Here is an 18,317-nt window from a genome sequence, read left to right as displayed (position 1 = left end):
AACTGTGTATTTCTAGAAAAAAAAACAGCTCCAGAGCCTCTTTAAATGGCACCTCCAGTAATTAAGCCAACATTATCATTTATGCAGACCTTGTCACAGCTTTGGACAAATGCTCAAAATTAGGAAAAAGAAAAAACTACAACAAAAGAAAAAACCCAAACAACAAAAGCAGATGAAAAAGCCCTACCAGGGCTTAAAAGGAACAGGTGAAAACAAAATTTATTCCCAGTGCAATCCGAGCTCCTTTTGTCAGATTTAAAGAATTTCATCCAATTTCCCCATTAATCAGCTGATGAAGCAGACCCACATTCTGACATGCAGCATAAGATAATGTCAACATTATTCACAAACTGCTATGTTACGGTGACAGCCTAATGTTTATTATGATCAAATTACTGTCATTTTATTAAAAAGACCAAAAGCTCTGGCTTTGCTAAGCAGAGCTCCCAGTCCCAGCAGAGCAGTGGAGCTGCTCCCTCTTTCCCTGTGCTGTTGACTGTGATGGAGCACAGCATTTGCATCTGTCTGCACAGGCAACTCTGTGAACATGCTGGCTAATGAACAGGGCAGGGAATTTTACACTCCAAGACATCTTTTATCTGAATATCACCCTCTGGTTTTTGATAGTTTTTTGTTTGGAGGTTTTGACCTTGTTTGGTTTTTTTTCCCCCTGAAGCCTTCCTATGTATTATCCCAACAGTTTATTCTCCTAATAGCTATCCTCCCTGTGGTGTTTGTGTTGTTGGGGACAGATTCTACTTGACTTCCTCAGACCTTCTCTGCTGTGTCAGTTCTGGCACTTGTGAAGTGACATGCTATGAAATTTTAGAAAAGATGTCACTGTGTCACCTTCTAGAGTTGCATCTCCTAGTCAAACAGAATGTAATATTCTCATCACCCACACCTACAAAAGTGTAAAATAAAAATACTTGGTGGCAGTTCTGGGCTAATTCACTCCACAGGAGTGAAAGCATGCAAACACCCTAATATTTATTTTGGCATTGTTAACAAGAGCTGGAAGCTAGAGACTAAAAAACTTCAACCTTAAAGTCAGTGATGATACCCTAGAAATAATATTCTTAAAAGCTGGAATAAGCACAGTAATTACACAAGGAAAAGAAGGACATGTCTTCTGTGTTTTTTTTAAACAAGGTTTGAGATCCTTTTATCCAGCTTTGGAAAGAATTGTTGAATTTGCATTTTTTGAGGGGGAAAAGAAATTTGAGCCTATTCTACTGGATGAATACAAGCACCGGCAGCAGGACTGGAATTCCTTGTGCTGCACTCAGTGCAATCATAGCACAGTAATTTAGCTAAGGCTTAATAATTTCTTGCAGTTCAAGTTAATGTTATCAGATTAGCACTTATAATTTCCAGAAGGATTTCATTACATTCATAAAATACGAAGGAAAAGCGCATCAAATTCAGGTAATCTGTGCCCCACTTGGTGTGGCCCTTCCCTCCAGTTTGCTTGATGAGCAAACTGCAGTTACTGTTGGTTCAAATGGGAGTAAGAATGACCATTTCAACTTTTGTAACAGAGGAAATAAATGCAGGATGTGTCTCTCTGTACATATGGCAGGAATACACATTCATTAGCATGTCCCATAGCAACATAGGTATTGTGAGAGGTGGGAAATAGGATGGAAGTGCTGAGGGATAAAAGCAATTGGCTTTGTTTGTCACTGTTAAATCATCCCAGATAAAATACCCCAAGCCAAGCTCAGTGTCCAAACCAGGCACCACCTCACTGAGTTTTAGCAGCTGATTTCCAGATATGAAACTGGACATTTGTGGAATCCACCATTGTGAACAAGAATCAAAGGAAACTTTTTTAGATACCTACATGGGAAACTCCTGCCTCCTTTCACCACTTCTTACAGCCTGTTCAGCTCTTTGCCCAGAGAAGTTGTGGATGAACCATCCCTGGAAATGTCCAAGGCCAGGGTGGATGGGGCTTGGAGCAACCTGGGATAGTGGAAAGTGTCCCTGGCCATGGCAGGGGGGGTGGAATGAGATGGTGTTTAAGGTACCTTGCAATCCAAACATTTTTATGATTCTATGAATCAGAGAATCTCATATTAAACTGAATTACTTTTAATTAACCTATTTAAATGTATGTCTTTGCTTCATTTGGATTTGTTATCTGACATCCATCATTTAGGGAAGCACTCCAACTCATCATCCAACCCAGTCGTGACCATGACTTGTCCTATTCATGAGACACAACCCTTCTACCATGTCAAATTCTTATTATACATTGTGGACATTCTTTCAACCCTCTACTTTAAAAAAGGTAAAATTGCTGAAATGAAGGCGAGCTATGGAGCTTGCACAGCAGGAAAGTGAATTTCATATATGCACAGAGAATCTTTGTGTGAAGACTATTTTTAGGTGAGCTGTACACAAAGACCAATCCTGAGGGTTTGGAAAAATTAGCATCCTTGAATTTTGCAGGAGCTATTTCTAAGCTTAGCTTGGCTAGTCCTGAAAACCAGAAACAGCTCATGACTAGACTTTTCTCTGTGACAGGAAGGAGCTTGCACACCACACATGGCTAATTTGAACGAGCTGCATTGAGGTCACTTCACAGTCCTCATTCTGTGTTATGTGAATTTGCCAAGATGATACATCTTCCTTCTTTAAAGAAAAATATGTACTTGGTGTTTGGATGTGTTTTGTGGTTTGTTTGTTTCTTTGGATGGTTGGTTGGTTGGGTTTTTAACATCTTTTTTGCATAATAGATTGTTTACTTATTATCTAATTTTACCAAAACACTTATGTCAGATCTTCTGGTATAAATGGAGGAAGTCAGCTGAAAAACTACAGTAGGAATAAACACAAACTCAAATTAAATATAACTCATCCCAAGAACAGGCAGAAGGAGCACATCTTGTAAGATTTTAAGGCTATTTTTTTTTGTTTCAAACACAAATGACCTCTAGCACACTGATATTTAATTACAACTATTTACTCTGATTTGGTAAGCCTAAAAGACTTTCTGTTTCTTTTTTGTGTGGGGGGAGGTGAAAAGAAGTAATCATCTGCAAGGATATAATAATTTAAGGTTGCATCCTTACCAATATGGGATTTTAAATCTGCAGATGTTTGAAAAAGATTTTAAAGTCAAATAAGGTAGAAGATTAGGAGCTCTTTACTCCCAGGGAATTTCACATGCTTGAAGAACAGCAATTGCTTTGTCTTCTGCTGAAATGCCACTCTCTCTGGGGTAAAGAGAAGCAGCTGTGTAATAACACATAGTGATGCCACACAGGAACTTGACAGGAAAGGAAAAATTGCACGTGAAAGCACAGCAGCACTAGGAACTTCTCTAGACAAACAGTGCAGTCATTACCCTTTCAGATTTTTGGGACAGAGATGGAAATTAGGCTTCCTGTAGCACAGGGCCTTTGAACACTCCTCTGTGGCAAAGTCTGAAGTCTGATATCTTATTTGAAGCCTGGCAGCCACCACCTCACAGGGCCCTTTGCTCTGATGCTGCTGCTGCTGCAAGTGCTGTTCTGATGTCACAACAGCATAAACAAATTCACTCACAAGCAATCTCTTGGTTACAGACACAGTTTGCTGGTGCAAATGTCTTTGGCTGCTTTCAAAAGGGGGTGGTGGAAAACAAGGAAAAGAAAAAAGGAAGAAAAAATACAGAAAAAAAAAAACCCTGAAAAAATGGAAAGGCAGCAATCCAAATACAAATCAAAAGCTATACCACCTACTGAGTCAACAGGAAACTGAAATGAGATAATAAATACCTGGCTCTGGATGAATATTAGATGTGCATCGATGTGCTTTACTCACTTATTAAGGAGGAAAGTGCAGGATGAAAATTAACACTTTTGCTGGATATCTAAGAGACAAATAACAAGCTTCACCAGAGGCTTAGGAGGTGGAGATGGATTTCCCCATAAAAGGATTTAGCTACACCTAATTAAAGCATTTGTAAATGTAAAAGGCTCCCAGAGAAGGAGCACTGAGGCAGTTCTTGTGGGGCTCACAAATCAGTGCTCTAACCAGGAGGAGGGGAGGTGATCTGACAGTCACCAGGGTTTGGCACAAATAGCCTGAGCAGCCTGGGTGGGAGGAGTGTGGCACACTGAGCTAACCTACAGGCCTGGGCAGGGCAGTAGGAATCACTGGAAGGTTGGAAAATTGAGGCAGAAAACATTCACCCAGCACTGCCAGGTCCAGAACCAAACCATGTCCCCACAGTCACACATTTTCTGAGCACCTCCAAGGACGGGGATTCCATCACTTCCCTGCGCAGACTGTTCCAATGCTTGACCACCAGGGAAGAAAATTTTCCTAATATCCACTTAAGGTTTGAGTAAAAGATGGAGACACAGCTGAGCAGATGTTGTCAAGTCCCACTGGGGACCTGATCTGTATACCCAAAAATTGCCAGCCACGTCCAGTAATTTGTGATTCAGTTCTGCTCTTCCCATTCACTGCATAGGGACACAGGGTGCAACAACCCAAACAAATGAGACATTCAAACCATCAGGCTGGAAACTTCCATGGCAAGCAATGCTTATCAACCTCAATTAACACTGTGATGGTGATTGCTGAGTGACCACTCCCTACCCACATCTCCACACACAAATGAGACTTTCATTATATTTTCTTCCCTGACCATTTAGGAAGAAGACTAAAAGAGTAGCTTAATGGGCAGGAAAGGAAATGAAATCTTGTGATTTCAATGGAGATCAGCTGGACAAGGTTTGGGCCATTTCTGTGCATTTCATGTCACCTCATTCACTTTTCTTGTTTTTGCTTTTTTTTCAGCATTTTCTCTTGTCATTTTGGAGAATTTAATTTCTTCCATTACTACACCTGCCTTTTTGTTTACCTTTCTTGCCTGACTTTGGGAATTCAATGGTAATAATTTTGGCAAGTTTCTGTCCTTTCCACTGCTTTTCATTCTGTCTCAGTCCATTTGGTTGTAGTCACTCAATTTGCTTTCTTTTTTTCTCAATTGCATTTGATTTGATCATATCTTTTTTCCAGAGTGTTTATTATACTTTTCTTATTTTCAAGATTTCTATTCCTTTCAGCCCTGATTTGCAAATATGTACCTTATTAAAAAATTTTGAAATTAGCCTAAAGGTCAGCGACTTGTGCTCTGATGATTAGCTGTCTAAATCAAAGCTGTAAATCTTTCCAGCCTGTCTCCATTCTAACTAAATATAGTGTGGCCAGGGAATTAAAATTCTAATTTTTCTTTTGAAATATACTGATACATCATGAGGCATACCCTAATTTTTAATTTTGGGCTTTTTAAATTTTAATGCCTCTTACATGGAGCTAGTAGGAAAAAGACATTCACAGATAAATGTACTAATGCAGAGTTGTGTTCTGCTCACTAGACCTGAAATACTCACTAGGTGCTGAGAAGAAAATAAATAATATATTGAAGTCTGCTAGATATTCTGATGCTTTAATACTGAGAAGCTCCCTGAAAAATAATTGCCTGCATATTTTATGAAAATTTTGCCTTGTTCTCTAGATGTACCTGTAGTAGAACAAAAGATCTGCAGGGATAATTAATCTGTAGCACTGTTCCTCAAGCACCATCTGATTAACAGTATTTCCACTTGCACAGTCCTTCACTGGAATGAGCAGAACAAGGTTTCAGCAGCGAAGGACAATAACAGGCCTGGTGGGGAAGTAGCACAAGGAAATAAACACTTTCCTGCTGACATATGTAAACTTAGATATGTAAGCTTAGATATGCTGATCACTGTAAACTTATTTCTAATCAGCTCACTTAAAGTCTCTGTTTGCACAGTACAGAAGACAGAGCAGGGAGCACCAACTTCATATTTAGTGTGTTTACTCATTATTAAATTATTTTTTAACTCTATTAACAACTGCAATTATTTCAAAAGCCATTTCCCTCAGTCAGTAAGGAGGTGTGAGATAACCTGAGGCAAACAAATGAGGCTCTCAGCCTAGGAGCAGAGTTCCTGATGTTTCCCAGGGTAACCAAATCCCACCTAGCACTGTTCCCCCCTCTCTTCAATGGCTTTATACCACAACTGTCTATAAAGGAGCCTAGAACAGCTACAGGCCAGCCTTAGGGTCACATTATCTGGGTCTGACACACCTGAAACACATAGACCTCAACAGACACTGACGCTATGCAGAGGCTTCCAAACTATTGAATAAAAGTTGTAATGGCCCTAAGGCCTGCTGGCTGAGCGAGAAGTAAAGATTTGCAAACATCTCTATTTTACCTTGATGGATTTGAGAAGAAAAAGTAACAGCAGGAAAGCATGCAGAGTACTTTTAACCTCCTTCTCATGCATTTTTTTACAGAAGTGGAAGAAGGAAGAACCTGCATCAGTTTGGGCTCCTCTCAAGTACCTACATTTGGGTGTTGGGTAAATGCCGACTAGTACACTGTCCTGAAAGAAAGTCATCCTTTAAAAAGATTCATTTTTTAAAAAGAAATTTTGAAATAATTTATTTTAAAGTTAAACAGTAACTCTGTTCCTGATCCTTTTTCTTCTGCAGACCCATGTTTTTCTGGGAAAATTTCAACTTCCAAGGAATATTTTACTAATGCTAAACTTCAGGCTTGCTTCAGCTCTTTTTCTGTATAGTGCAAAAATTATCTACCTGCATCACCACTCCCTTAACAGAACAGTGTTTGAAAGTTAGTGAATTCCTTAAGTGTTATGAGCCACAGAGGTATGAAGTGTTAGATTTTCATTAACAGAAGTGCTGCATATTTTCTGTTTCCTAGTTAAAAGATACCCTGCACATATTGCAAAGGATGGATAATGTTATTTAAACTGCTCTGGATAACTGGATAAGTACACTGGAGGTTTTTATTTTCCTTCTGTGTAACATCTAATGGTTATTAGTGTGGACTGGATACTAATATTTCAAACACTAGACTGAAAGAAGAAAACTTTTACTTTCACATTGTTCCAAGTATTTATGCACAGAAATTCATACGCTTTTTCTGGTCTCTAGGCTTTCTTTCAGATTTTAAAGCTTTCTCTTAAACAGTGACTAACATTTACAGCATAACCATAAATTCATAGAATCACTGAATATCCCCAGCTGAAAGAGAATCACAAGGATCACCGAAATCCAACTCCTGTCCCTGCACAGGCTAGACCCAAGAATACAGATTTAGAGAATATCCTGAATTGGAAGGGAAATTCCCTCTTGTACAAGTCCTCTCAGCCAATATTCAACCTAATCCTGAGATTTAAGATGCTTACAACCAAAAACATGTGGCTGTGCTTAACAGAAGGCACTGGAAACAAATACTGAGTGTGAAAACCTCCTGATCAATGCATAAACTAAGAAGGCTGATTGAGAAATATTTGGAGCAGAAGCCATCAAAAAAGAGTCTGCCTTTCTTTGCTCCTTGCTGTTGTTTTAAAGGTATCAGCAAAGGTGATTTTGGAACAGAAATATGAGTGAGATTCATCATTCTTTACTTCAGACGTCTAAGATTTAAACATCCAGATAAGTTTAATCACCCACATGAGTCAAGGGGGAAGAGCCAGGTGCTTTCAGAGGGTGAGTCAGTCCCCTAAGCTCAATCCATTTCTCTCTCAAAAAGTTGATTTATCCTTTGAAATTGTTTCTCTTGGTCAATGATAAGGGAAGCCTGGGCAAACAGTCAAGAGTTTGTCATCTGAATTGTACATACATAAGTCAGAACTAAAAAAATCCAGCCTATTTCTTTAACAAAATTAAGAGCCTTCTGTTAATTCAAAAAGTAGATCGTTTCATTTAAAAAGTGTAATTTGTGAGGTTTGCACAGCAATACCCAGAACTTCTAGGTGCAGCCTGCACAAGGAGCAAGAGTTGTGTTGGTGTGTCACACCAGGAAATACCAACTGATCTCCCCTTCAGTTTGCAAAGACAGTAGGATGTGCAGTACACAGATCACACAGACAGAAATGGAAAATTCACCCCTGTGAATAAAAGGAATTTTGATCATCTTAACTCTCACATATTAATCTGAAAATCAATTAAAGAAAGTAACAGTGAGAATCATTATACAAAAATCATTGATCCATGACTCTCAAGCTCAGACACAGTTATGAGATCATCCAATCTCGCTGCTACGCAGGAAAACAAAGAGAAGCCCATTCCTTTCATGTAGCTTGCTGCTATGGTTAATCACTCTCATTTGAGCCTAATTTCCTATTTAAGACTGCAGGGTTATTACTCAGCATTAGTTCTTACTTTTTTCACTACTAGATTAGAGTAATTTAGTACTTGTTATTTTCTCCCTGTGTGAGCAATTATAAACCATAATCAAGCTTTTTAAGTCTCTCACAGTAAGATATCACCTTCTGTCCTTTGAATTATTCTTCTGAAGGGCCCTTACCAAAACCGTTAAATTATGTACACATGCCTATAAATATTATTCAGTACACAAAGTGACCTTTCAAAGGAATATTGATTGTGGCATTTACAAAAGTTATATGCTTATATTTTTGAAGTGTATCATCAAAAATTTGTGCTGCTGTTCCCACTAGGTGAGGAATTTCAATGCCAGACCAGTTACATATGGGCAGAAAAATTTAAAAAAAGTTGGTTATCACTGGCCATAACTGTGACTGTGTTTATCTTGCCCATCTGGACTATGATATATCACTTCAACTTCCTAACATCAAATACCTTTAAACTGAGAGTGAGCTTCAAGGAAAAATAGATGGAATAATCTAAACAGAAAAAAAAAAAAAAAGATTAGCAGCTATTGCATGGCTTCCCAAGCTAGCTTAGGGAAGATATGTTCTGGAACATGGTGATTTTCCTCTTCAATTCCAGATTTTGAAATCCAAATTGTCTTTTAGTATTTAGGCTTCTTTTTAACAACCACTTCTCAGTTTCTTTTTGTGTCATATGTTTGCACTATTTTTTACATTTTCATTTCCTCAAGCCTGTAATGAGTCTAATAAGGTAAATGCATTTCATGGTCACCACCATCAAACACACCACAAAACTTTGCCACTATCCCTTATGCATTCATCCTGTAGCTTGTTCAGGAAAATTGCCTGAGGATCAGCTCTGCTTTCTTGACTTATTAATTCTGTCAGTCTTAGAGTGATCTTATTTCTGATGTGAAAAAAAAAAATATAGTCTTACAATGAATAATGTAAAAACCACACACACTTTTCTTATTAGTAAGCTGTATGAGAAAATCATCACTGGAGTATTTTAAATATCTAAGGGAATTTTCTATTCAAACCATTTGAAGTTAGAGCCTCAAGTGCTGTAAAATAATGAAACTATGCATGGTATATGCTCTAATTTTGAATTTTGAAAGCAGGTTTGTTCTGTCTTATTCGTTGCTTATAATTGAGATTGGCTCAGTTGGCCAGAGCACCTTGGTGCTGGTAACCCCCCAAGGGTGTGGGGTCAGTCCCTGTAACTGCTGGACCTGATGATCCTTGTGGGTCCCTTCCAACTCTCTTTTTGTGAATCTGTAAACTTCTACTAAAAAGATTAAGGTCAACTTTCACATGTGGATAGTTCAGATAATCAACACTAGTCAGATGATTTCCAGTATGCAGGCAGGCAGAAGTCTATACAGTCTTCTCACTTGATTTCCAACTGTAATTAACTATCCTGAAAGATCTATCAAATTTTCTAAATAGTAAATACTTATATTGTAACATAAATGTTGCAAAATGGTTTAGCAAAAGCCCAGAGTCTATGTATGCAGGCTTAGCAGTCTCACTATCTGAAGCAAGAGCATCTTCATCCATGGATTTCTGAGCTGGTAATAGCACTATCAGAAGAATTAATTAATGGAAAAATGTATTTTCCTTTTTTTTTTTTAATATCATAATAATTTTAGTTAATTCTGAGATAGAGTCTACATATCTTTTTCAGTAAGAAAGACAACAAACAGCTATCTCCACACTATGAAACCTCAACTTTTAACAGAGGAACAAAAAAACCAAGGCAGGTATTCAAATGAATAAAAAGTGTTTCATCCTCCTGAGATGTTTAGGACATCAGGATCTTTGTGTTGATCTTCACAAACAGATCAACAGCAAGAGCACAAGTTACCACCAACTCTTTTGCCACTGAAGACAAAAAAAAATTGAGTTCCTGGGTTACTGCTTGAGTAAGCATTTGGAACAATTTACTATGCCTTGTCTAAGGGAGAAAAAAATCACTCTCTGGACATCAGGAAATAACCCACAACTTCCCATTATCTTCACAAAGGGGCTGGAATTTCACTTTGGTTGAAAACTGTTTTTTTATTCTAAATTTCAGTAGGCACATAAAGATAAAATTATTTATGCTATTTCATGCCAAATGGTTCTAAGCATAAAGAAGGGGTTTAGTATTTAGCTTTGCAAAAGCAGAAACTATACTCCAAGGACTGATTTATATTTGATTTTTCTCTGCATAATAAGATCAGAATCTTGTTTAGTCAGGATTTCTGGCTCAGTGGCTATCTTGAAAGAAAATGAGTTTCCTTGATTACTGGATATATAGATTCCTGATAAATTTTGCTATAAACCTGTACTAAATATAAATTATTTTAATTTCCTATTTGTCAAGTACATCTTTGACCAAAAAGTGAAAGTGTCCATTAAGCTTATTTCCTAATGCCCTATTTTTAGGAGTGTTGACATCTCACACTTTTTTAATACCTTCCCACTGATGGAAAAAAAGATCTAAAAAAAAGAACTATGCAGCAAAGCTGCTTTATTTTGGCCCCTGGCTACAGCTTAAACATCCTTAAAATCCAGGTTTGCCAGAGATGTTCTCTTGACTTGCAGTCATGTGGAAAGCCTGCCTGAAGACAAGGGTCAATGCACAATGAAGTATCTGAGGCTGCATAAACATTTATCTTCGCAATGTCTGCTTTAATACTAAATACCTTCAATAATTTCCATTACCAACAGGGTTTTTCTCCCCATTAAACAAATGCAGCTGTTTCAGACAAAACTGCTGAGCTTGTGAAAGAAATTCTCAGCCCCTTCATCCAATTAGTCTTTTTCATAAGTTATAAAGTCAAAGATATTTGGATTCTTGGTGTGTATTTACTTCAGCTGCCAACAATGCTGGTGTTCTTGGATGTTGTCAACCTGGAAATTCTTCTACAAATTTGGCCTTTTAGCACACACTTGTGAACTTACTACAGAAATCCAATTATAATAGCTAAAGTAGTTTTAAAGAGATTGCAAAATTCTTTGTGGGGAAATTCAAGCAGAACCACTCAAGAACAGATTTGATTTTATTTACACCAAATAATTATATATGCATTTTAAGTTGAGCTTTGCATTCTGATCTTTAAATTTTCAGTTCCTTTGTTACCAGAAGGATGAAGTTCCAGTATGAAATTTGTGTTCTTAGAAAGATGTCTGACCTCAAACTATGTTCTAATTCATAGTCATGGAACAAAGATATTTTCATAGATTTATTGTACCTCATAGGTGGGGTCATCCCCAAAAGAGCAGACACAGTGGGACAGGCTGTGATGCAGAGTGGACAACTCATTTGAAGTAGCAGGCTCACCTCCTTCCTCAAAACCTTTGGAGTAAATTGATGTCCCCTCTGGGAACAGAGCAGCAGGAGCGTCCCACAGCGCAGCATCACTGAGGCAGCACAAGGCTGCAGGTGTGCTCCTCAAGTGAGTGACAAATGAGACCCAGATTTCACTCAGAACACAATCACAAAAGCTTATATTTTTACCCAGTGATGATAATACCCAGCAGAAATGGAGCCACAGAGTCAGAGAATGGTTTGGGTTGGAAAGTCCAGGCCAGGGACAGCCAGTCCTTAAACTCTCAGTGAAACCAAGCAAAGTACCTGTAACCCCAACAGCTGGATGGCCACAGGCAGCCCACTTGGACCAGACCCCAGCGGTTCCTCTTAGGCCACTCAGCAATCAGACAAGACCCCAGGAAAGCCGCATTTTCTAGATAGCCTTGACAGTCACGTAAGTCATACTAGCCAAAAATATTTTAGTATTGCCCTTAAACAGCCCATGTCTCCAGAGTGGAAGGTGATACTTCACTCCTTGAGTAGTTCACAGCACTCCTCAAATGAACTTGTGCTGGCAATCCTGGTGTCCAAATTACAGAAAGTGAAATTGCATTCTGCTTATCTAAATTCCCCACGCAGTATCTATACACAGTTTTTATAGTTGGCCTGCATTTAAAATGTCAGGTGCTGTTCCACACCAGAGGCTCCTGCCTGTCAGTCTGAAGGAATCGTTATTATACATCTCTTGTGCTCATTCAAAGAAGTTTTTTTCCTTGATTTTGCTTTCACTTATTTAAATAATTACTATTCCTGGCTGGAGAAAATATTTTAGAAATGCAGTTTTAGCACAGTGAGAGATGAAGGCAGGGAAAACCTCTCCAGATGGTGAGATTAACTGACAAAATCACCTTAAATATTCAGAGTTTAAACATACATACTTTTTAATGGTCAGTTTACTAGTCTATTAAAAACTGCCTTACTCAAGATAATTTGATTGGTGCCACAGTTAATAGGAAATCTTATTTTTATCCACACCCCCACATCTTCAAAGCTATTTTTCAGTAGCCAGTATATGGAATCAGAAGTTATGAAAACCTGTTGAAGAGGCAGCATTTTGGTGTGAAACTGTCAAATGGTATTGTTTATGCTCAAAACAGCAACAACACAGAGCAAAATTATACTTTTGTTGGCAATAAATTGAGATTCAGTGAAGAAAAATGCATCTGATGGAACCATAATTGATGAATGAGGCACACATGCTCTGCAAGCAGTATTTATGAAAAAGAACAGAAGAAAATAAATTATCAGAACTTTATTTCTGTTACAAATTATCACAATCACAAGTAATATAAAACAGAAAGCACTGAGGAAACATGACTGTTGGATACAAGATTTATCAAGGTGTAAAAGCCTCATCCAAGACTCTACTACTAGAAAACCTGCGACTGTGTATTAGAGAAAAGATTCCTATGCATCAAACACCAAGTGAAAGAGAATAAGCAGCATAGTATAATTGACAGGGATTAAACACCTTCTTTTTATACAAGTTTTTGAAGGAAATGGAAGTTGGAGCATTATTTCTACCCAAGAATCTTGTCTGGAGCAGACTTGTTTACAATTAGCTATTAAAAAAAGCTTCAGCAGAAAACACCAATCTTCATTTTAACTTATCCATGTTGTTCATACATTAGACAAGCTATTTCCAGAAGCATTTAAGTTCTAGTCATGAGACTTCACACACTCTCTCACACTTGCTGCATAAGGCTAAAAAGAGTCACTAAAGGAAAGGAGGTCGCATTATTGCTTTGTAAGAGGATCTTAGATGGAAATTCTTTATTGAGCTCCAAATAAACATTGTTGCATCACTATACAGTTAAGAGTTTCAATATACAATTATTTTTAAAAAGTGTATGCTGTTATACACTTTAAGGCTTTCATACAAGAAATGCTGAGCAGGATTTTCATACTCGGTCTCGTCAGTGTCTGAGCATACAGATAAGTACAGTGCTCTAAGCAGTCCATAATTAACATGGCAGAAGTTCCTGAAAAAGAGCAAAATACACTTTATTTGTATATATCTTGAGACTAGAGATCATGAATTCTCTGAAGCCTGACAGACTGCAACTAGAGGAATCAGACCATTCTGCATATAATAAATGTATGTGGATCTAGGCAAGCATTGCAGAAACTGCTATCATTGAAATTCAGTGGAAATTTTATAAGAAGATTCAATAAAGGCAAATTATTGATATTATGACCATTAACATGACTTTTTGACCAGTAACATACAGTAACAGGCCAGTGTCAGAGTGCAAAACTCTACTAGAATAAAAACACACCTTTAAGTTTGTCACAATGGAAAAAAGGCTGCCTTCTACATTGCTTTTCTTTCATGTAGAGACCTTTTAGATTATTTTTCCCTCTGCTCAAGATCAAATTGATTTAATTTAAGAGATTACTCCATAGGAAAAAAAAAAACTACCCACAAGAGAAATGCAATAGCAGAACAATGTTAGTGCATGCTTTGAGGAAATGCCAAGATAAGTTTTGCACTGCAAAAATATAGTTTTGAAGAATATCCAATACCATTTGTTTGAACTGATGTAGTTTATTGTGCACACATAGGACATGAGAATTGATACTTTCTTTTTTTGAAGAGGCATGGAAACCCATTTTCTTAGGAGAAATAAGATGTAGAGCATTGGAAGAAGGAAGACTTCATTCATATGGTAATCATTCAGTGGCGCACTTAGAGCCTCTATTTTCAGGGAGACACTTTTTTCCACCCTGAAGGGAACCTAAAACAATTTAAGGTTCTCTAGGACTTCAGGCAGAGTAGCAGCGAAGTGGAAGAAATCACACATGCTGATCACACAGTCATCCTCCATACTGGAGGCAATAAGAAAATATTGCATTAAATAAATGAGAGTTGGATAAACAATACAGAACACTGAATCCACTTCTGATTCACTTATTTATCTACTAGCCACCATTGCTACTAGGTATTTTAGTTTCAACCCCTGAAGTTTCATTCTGTTTATTTAAAATAATACATGATGTTTGTAGATGAACACTTCCTATGTAATTCATCATATTATGTGATTTAAGATGTGACCAGGAGAGATTGTGCCAATGTTTATAAATATTTTTAAAAGATGTTTATATATTCCGTTTTGCCATAGCAATTCTAGCAGCTAGTATTAAATCTTTCCCCTCTGAGCCCCAAAGGGGAGAAATCTTCAAGCTCTGCTACTCTCAGAGTCCTTTGATTTAAGCCCTTAAAACACTCAAAACAGTTCTAAAGCCATTTTGTATGTACAAAAGGTTCCTTTAGCCTGTGACAGCAGCCTCTTAAATTTACTGCAGTACACAGAGGCAGGGCAACTTATGCAATATTTCACAGTATAAAGCTCTATTTATCTGAGCCTTGTCAACTAAAAACACTGAGATCATGAGGTTAGCAGGAAGAATTACCAGTCCAAGTAGAAAAAAATCTGTTTTATTTAAAATATACACCATCTGAGCATAAATACAGTTAAATTATTTCTTACTTTGTATATTGAATTGACCAGAAACAGTAGAGCCAGCTATTCTTCAGCTAATGTTTCTTAATGGATTTGTTCTCCTTCAATTAAAGCCAGAAATCAGTCTGCTACTTGTGCAGAAATGCCTGCTTTGAAAATCAGTTTACAAAATGTATTTTTCATATTTTAGACATGTTTGTTGACCAGATTAGAGTTTTAAATTCCTATTTGAAAACTACGAGCATCAAATTACATTTGCTTTCTTCAGCTTCCCTTGTCCAATCGAAGACTTAATTGTTCGAGATGTTGCCAAAGCTATGCACACCCTTCAATAAACTGCCAGGGGAGTGTCCAGACACTGTGACAGCTTAAGGTCCTGATTAATGAAAGTTTAAAACTATTACTTTTCCTACCAGAATTGAACTCAGACAGTGACACATAACTTAAAGCTTTCTGCAGAATTAAGCACCTGATCAAAAGTTCCATTATCTATCTAATAATTTCAGAGATGAGTAAAGATACCTACCAAAGCATCAGAAGATTAGGGTTTTTGTTCTCTTGGCTGTCCAAGGAGGTGAGTTTCCTGACAAGAGAGGAAAAAAAAAGATGTTTTAACTAAATTTCAAAGAATTTAAAATAAAAACTAAAGAAAACAATGTAAATCAAACTGTAATTAATAGAAGCAATGCTTAAAAAAAGGCTTTAGATAACATTTGCAATGTTTAAGTTACTAGAATTTATGGAAAAAGAATATATTACAAACTATTGGTTATGAGGTTTTACAGTTGTTTAATAGGGAATAGTTTGTCCAAATTTAACTAGCTAAGCTAAGGCTTTTTAGATGACTAACACAAACTAAACGTTTTAAAATGAGAATTTAGGTGTCCTCACAAGTCTTTCCTACATTCTAAAATGAAACTTTCTAAGTTGTAGCCTCCCTGTTTTTATTGGTTATATTAAGATAACTTAAGTGAGATTAAAATCTTATTTGATTTATTTACCTTTGGAAATGAAGACCGTTTTAAGGGTTACACATCCTCTGCCTCTGACGAAAGCGACCTCAATTAGTCAAGTCAGAAAGTCTTTAAAAGCTTTGTGTTTATTGCTTCCAGCACGGAGCGAGGTGGGTCATTAAGGTACCAAAATTCTCATAAAAATTCCAAAGTTGCACTAGTGAAAAAATGCTCAACAAGGTGAAAACTAGTCACATCTTTTTCCAGAAAATTCATTAGCTATTTTAAACCATTTTTAAACAAAAGTATTTTGATTTAATGTGGCACTCAAGCAGATCCATACCATTTGGATATTTTAAACAGCATTTATATCTAATGTGAGTATATAGAGAGATACATTTAGGTTTAAACCATTTTGTTTTAAAAGAAATTGCACAATGTTTAATATGAGCCTTTTATGCTGATCACTGTTAAACACTTCTCCCTGTTTACTACTATTTATGAAGTTTTATTGTAAGATAAAGCATAAAATTAATCTCACACACACTGATTTTCTTTCAAAAGTTTATTTAGTATCAAGCAAGGGTAAAACTTTGCTTAACACTACAGAACATTTCAAGACTTGAGTTACAAAATACCACATTATTCGCATTTGTAGTTTGCTTCCCTTTTTACGCATGTTTGCAAAGAGAAAATCTAGCAAATGGCTGAAAATAAAAGCTAAAAACTAAATTGTTGAAAACCTTTAAAATAAAAGGTTACACTTATGTTAAAAAGAATGGACTAACGTATTTAGTAAACCTATTTTTTGTTTAACACTAGTTAATCAAAGGTTATTTTTTTGATCACCTATTTTTTCAAACACAGTTTGGAAATAACAAAGTTCCTTGTTTTACATATCTTTCTGTCCAGGTTGTTCTTTCAACAAAATGTTTAAAGTTCAGTCCATCCATTCAGAATTTTATGCACTTTGAGTTAATAAAAAGGGTTTGTTCATAGAAAAAATTACTTTGAACAGTATACAGGACTGGTGGAGATTGGATATTTCACAACATCAGACAGTACAATCAGTATCTGGCATATGGCTGGTCTCTGTAGACTCCTTTTGTTGTCCTTGCAGAAGGTGTCTTGTGTCGTGAGTTGGTCCATTCTTCTTGCCCTACAAGGAAAAGAAAATATGGTCAGAGCCCTTCCAACATTCTCAGATGCTGAATGTAATTTTTCTTATCTGTGAATCAAGCAGCCACATTCTGTTGACAGAAACCAAGGTGTACAAGTCTAACACTTGAAACAAGAAATCTGGGTACAGCACATCTATCTGAGCTATCCCACAGTGATTTCTCAGCACACAGGAGCAGGGAACATGAGAGGATAATGGCCAAAATATCTACAGCTGGTGGAAATTCAGCTGGACCTGCTTGTTGCAAATGCACAGAAATGTCAGCTCCTGTAGCAGACACAGCAATAATTGCAATGGGATGAAATGAAGGCATGAATTATGTATGAGGAAATAAGCTGCCCTCAGAAATAAGTTTCTCTGCATCAGTGCCAATTTAGGCCTAATTCAAACATGCAAACCAAGCCTCAAGTATCACTACAAACACCTGTGGCTTTTAACATGCTAGGGCCAATATTCCATTTCTCTGGAGGTAAATGCACACCTCCTCTGAAATGCAAGAAATAGGAGCTATTAAAAAAATATATTAAAAGAACAAGTAACATTGGTTGCTTGAATTTTGGCTATAAAATAAGTCTATAAAAAAAGCTTGTGCTGTATTTAATGATTCATAACCCTACCACCTTTTAATGGTAATAAATATTTTTAAAAGTAGCAATAATTATTATCTTAAATGAGGGTCAGACCTACTATGCCAGGCAGTTGCAAAAGGGAAAACATATAATTAAAGGCAGAGTATAAGGAAACAGTACTTAGCTACACTTTAATGATGTAATCAAATCAGAGTACTATGCCACATCTGTGAGAACAAAAATAAAAAAGCAGCACTAAAGAAAAAGCCCAAAAGAAAACACACATTAAAACAGTGTATGTGTTTCCCTACTTATTTTTGCTAAACTGCCTTGCCCTAAACAGACAGGTGCTCCAGTGAGCCCAATGCAATCCAGAAACTAAAGGTGGAATCCAAATGTATGGCAGAATAAATGTAGACATCACTTTGTCTTAAAAAAAAAAAAAAAGAACTCAAAAGAACCCCTGCAATTTGAAGGCTGAGGTAACTTGCTCTGACATGAGATATCTGAAATTAGATGACAAGGATCCCATATGTCAAGGGTTCAGTTTCACAATCCCTTCGCAGAAGCCTCATCCTAACTACTTTTTAATAATGTA

The 18,317-nt window shown here is 36.9% G+C and overlaps 1 protein-coding gene across 3 annotated transcripts in view; it reads right to left on the bottom strand.

The window, feature by feature from the left end:
* Positions 1–12,790: 12,790 nt before the first annotated feature.
* The window catches only part of KHDRBS3 (KH RNA binding domain containing, signal transduction associated 3), a 90,005-nt gene continuing 84,478 nt past the window's right edge, over positions 12,791–18,317 (bottom strand). The window contains exons 9-11 of one of the 3 annotated variants that reach the window (XM_036403187.1): positions 16,019–17,129; positions 15,544–15,600; positions 12,791–13,535 (exon numbers count right to left, since the gene is read on the bottom strand). In XM_036403187.1, coding sequence (XP_036259080.1) covers positions 17,038–17,129 — 92 coding nt within the window. In that variant the 3' untranslated portion in view covers positions 12,791–13,535; positions 15,544–15,600; positions 16,019–17,037. The remainder of the gene's footprint in view (positions 13,536–15,543; positions 15,601–16,018; positions 17,130–18,317) is intronic. The other 2 variants (XM_036403195.1, XM_036403204.1) reach the window with 2 other exon arrangements.

This window comes from Molothrus ater, chromosome 1 (assembly GCF_012460135.2).
Source record: "Molothrus ater isolate BHLD 08-10-18 breed brown headed cowbird chromosome 1, BPBGC_Mater_1.1, whole genome shotgun sequence".
Classification (NCBI taxonomy): domain Eukaryota; kingdom Metazoa; phylum Chordata; class Aves; order Passeriformes; family Icteridae; genus Molothrus; species Molothrus ater.
The sequence above is the reverse complement of the archived record's forward strand: the minus strand, read 5'-3'. Positions and strand labels throughout refer to the sequence as shown.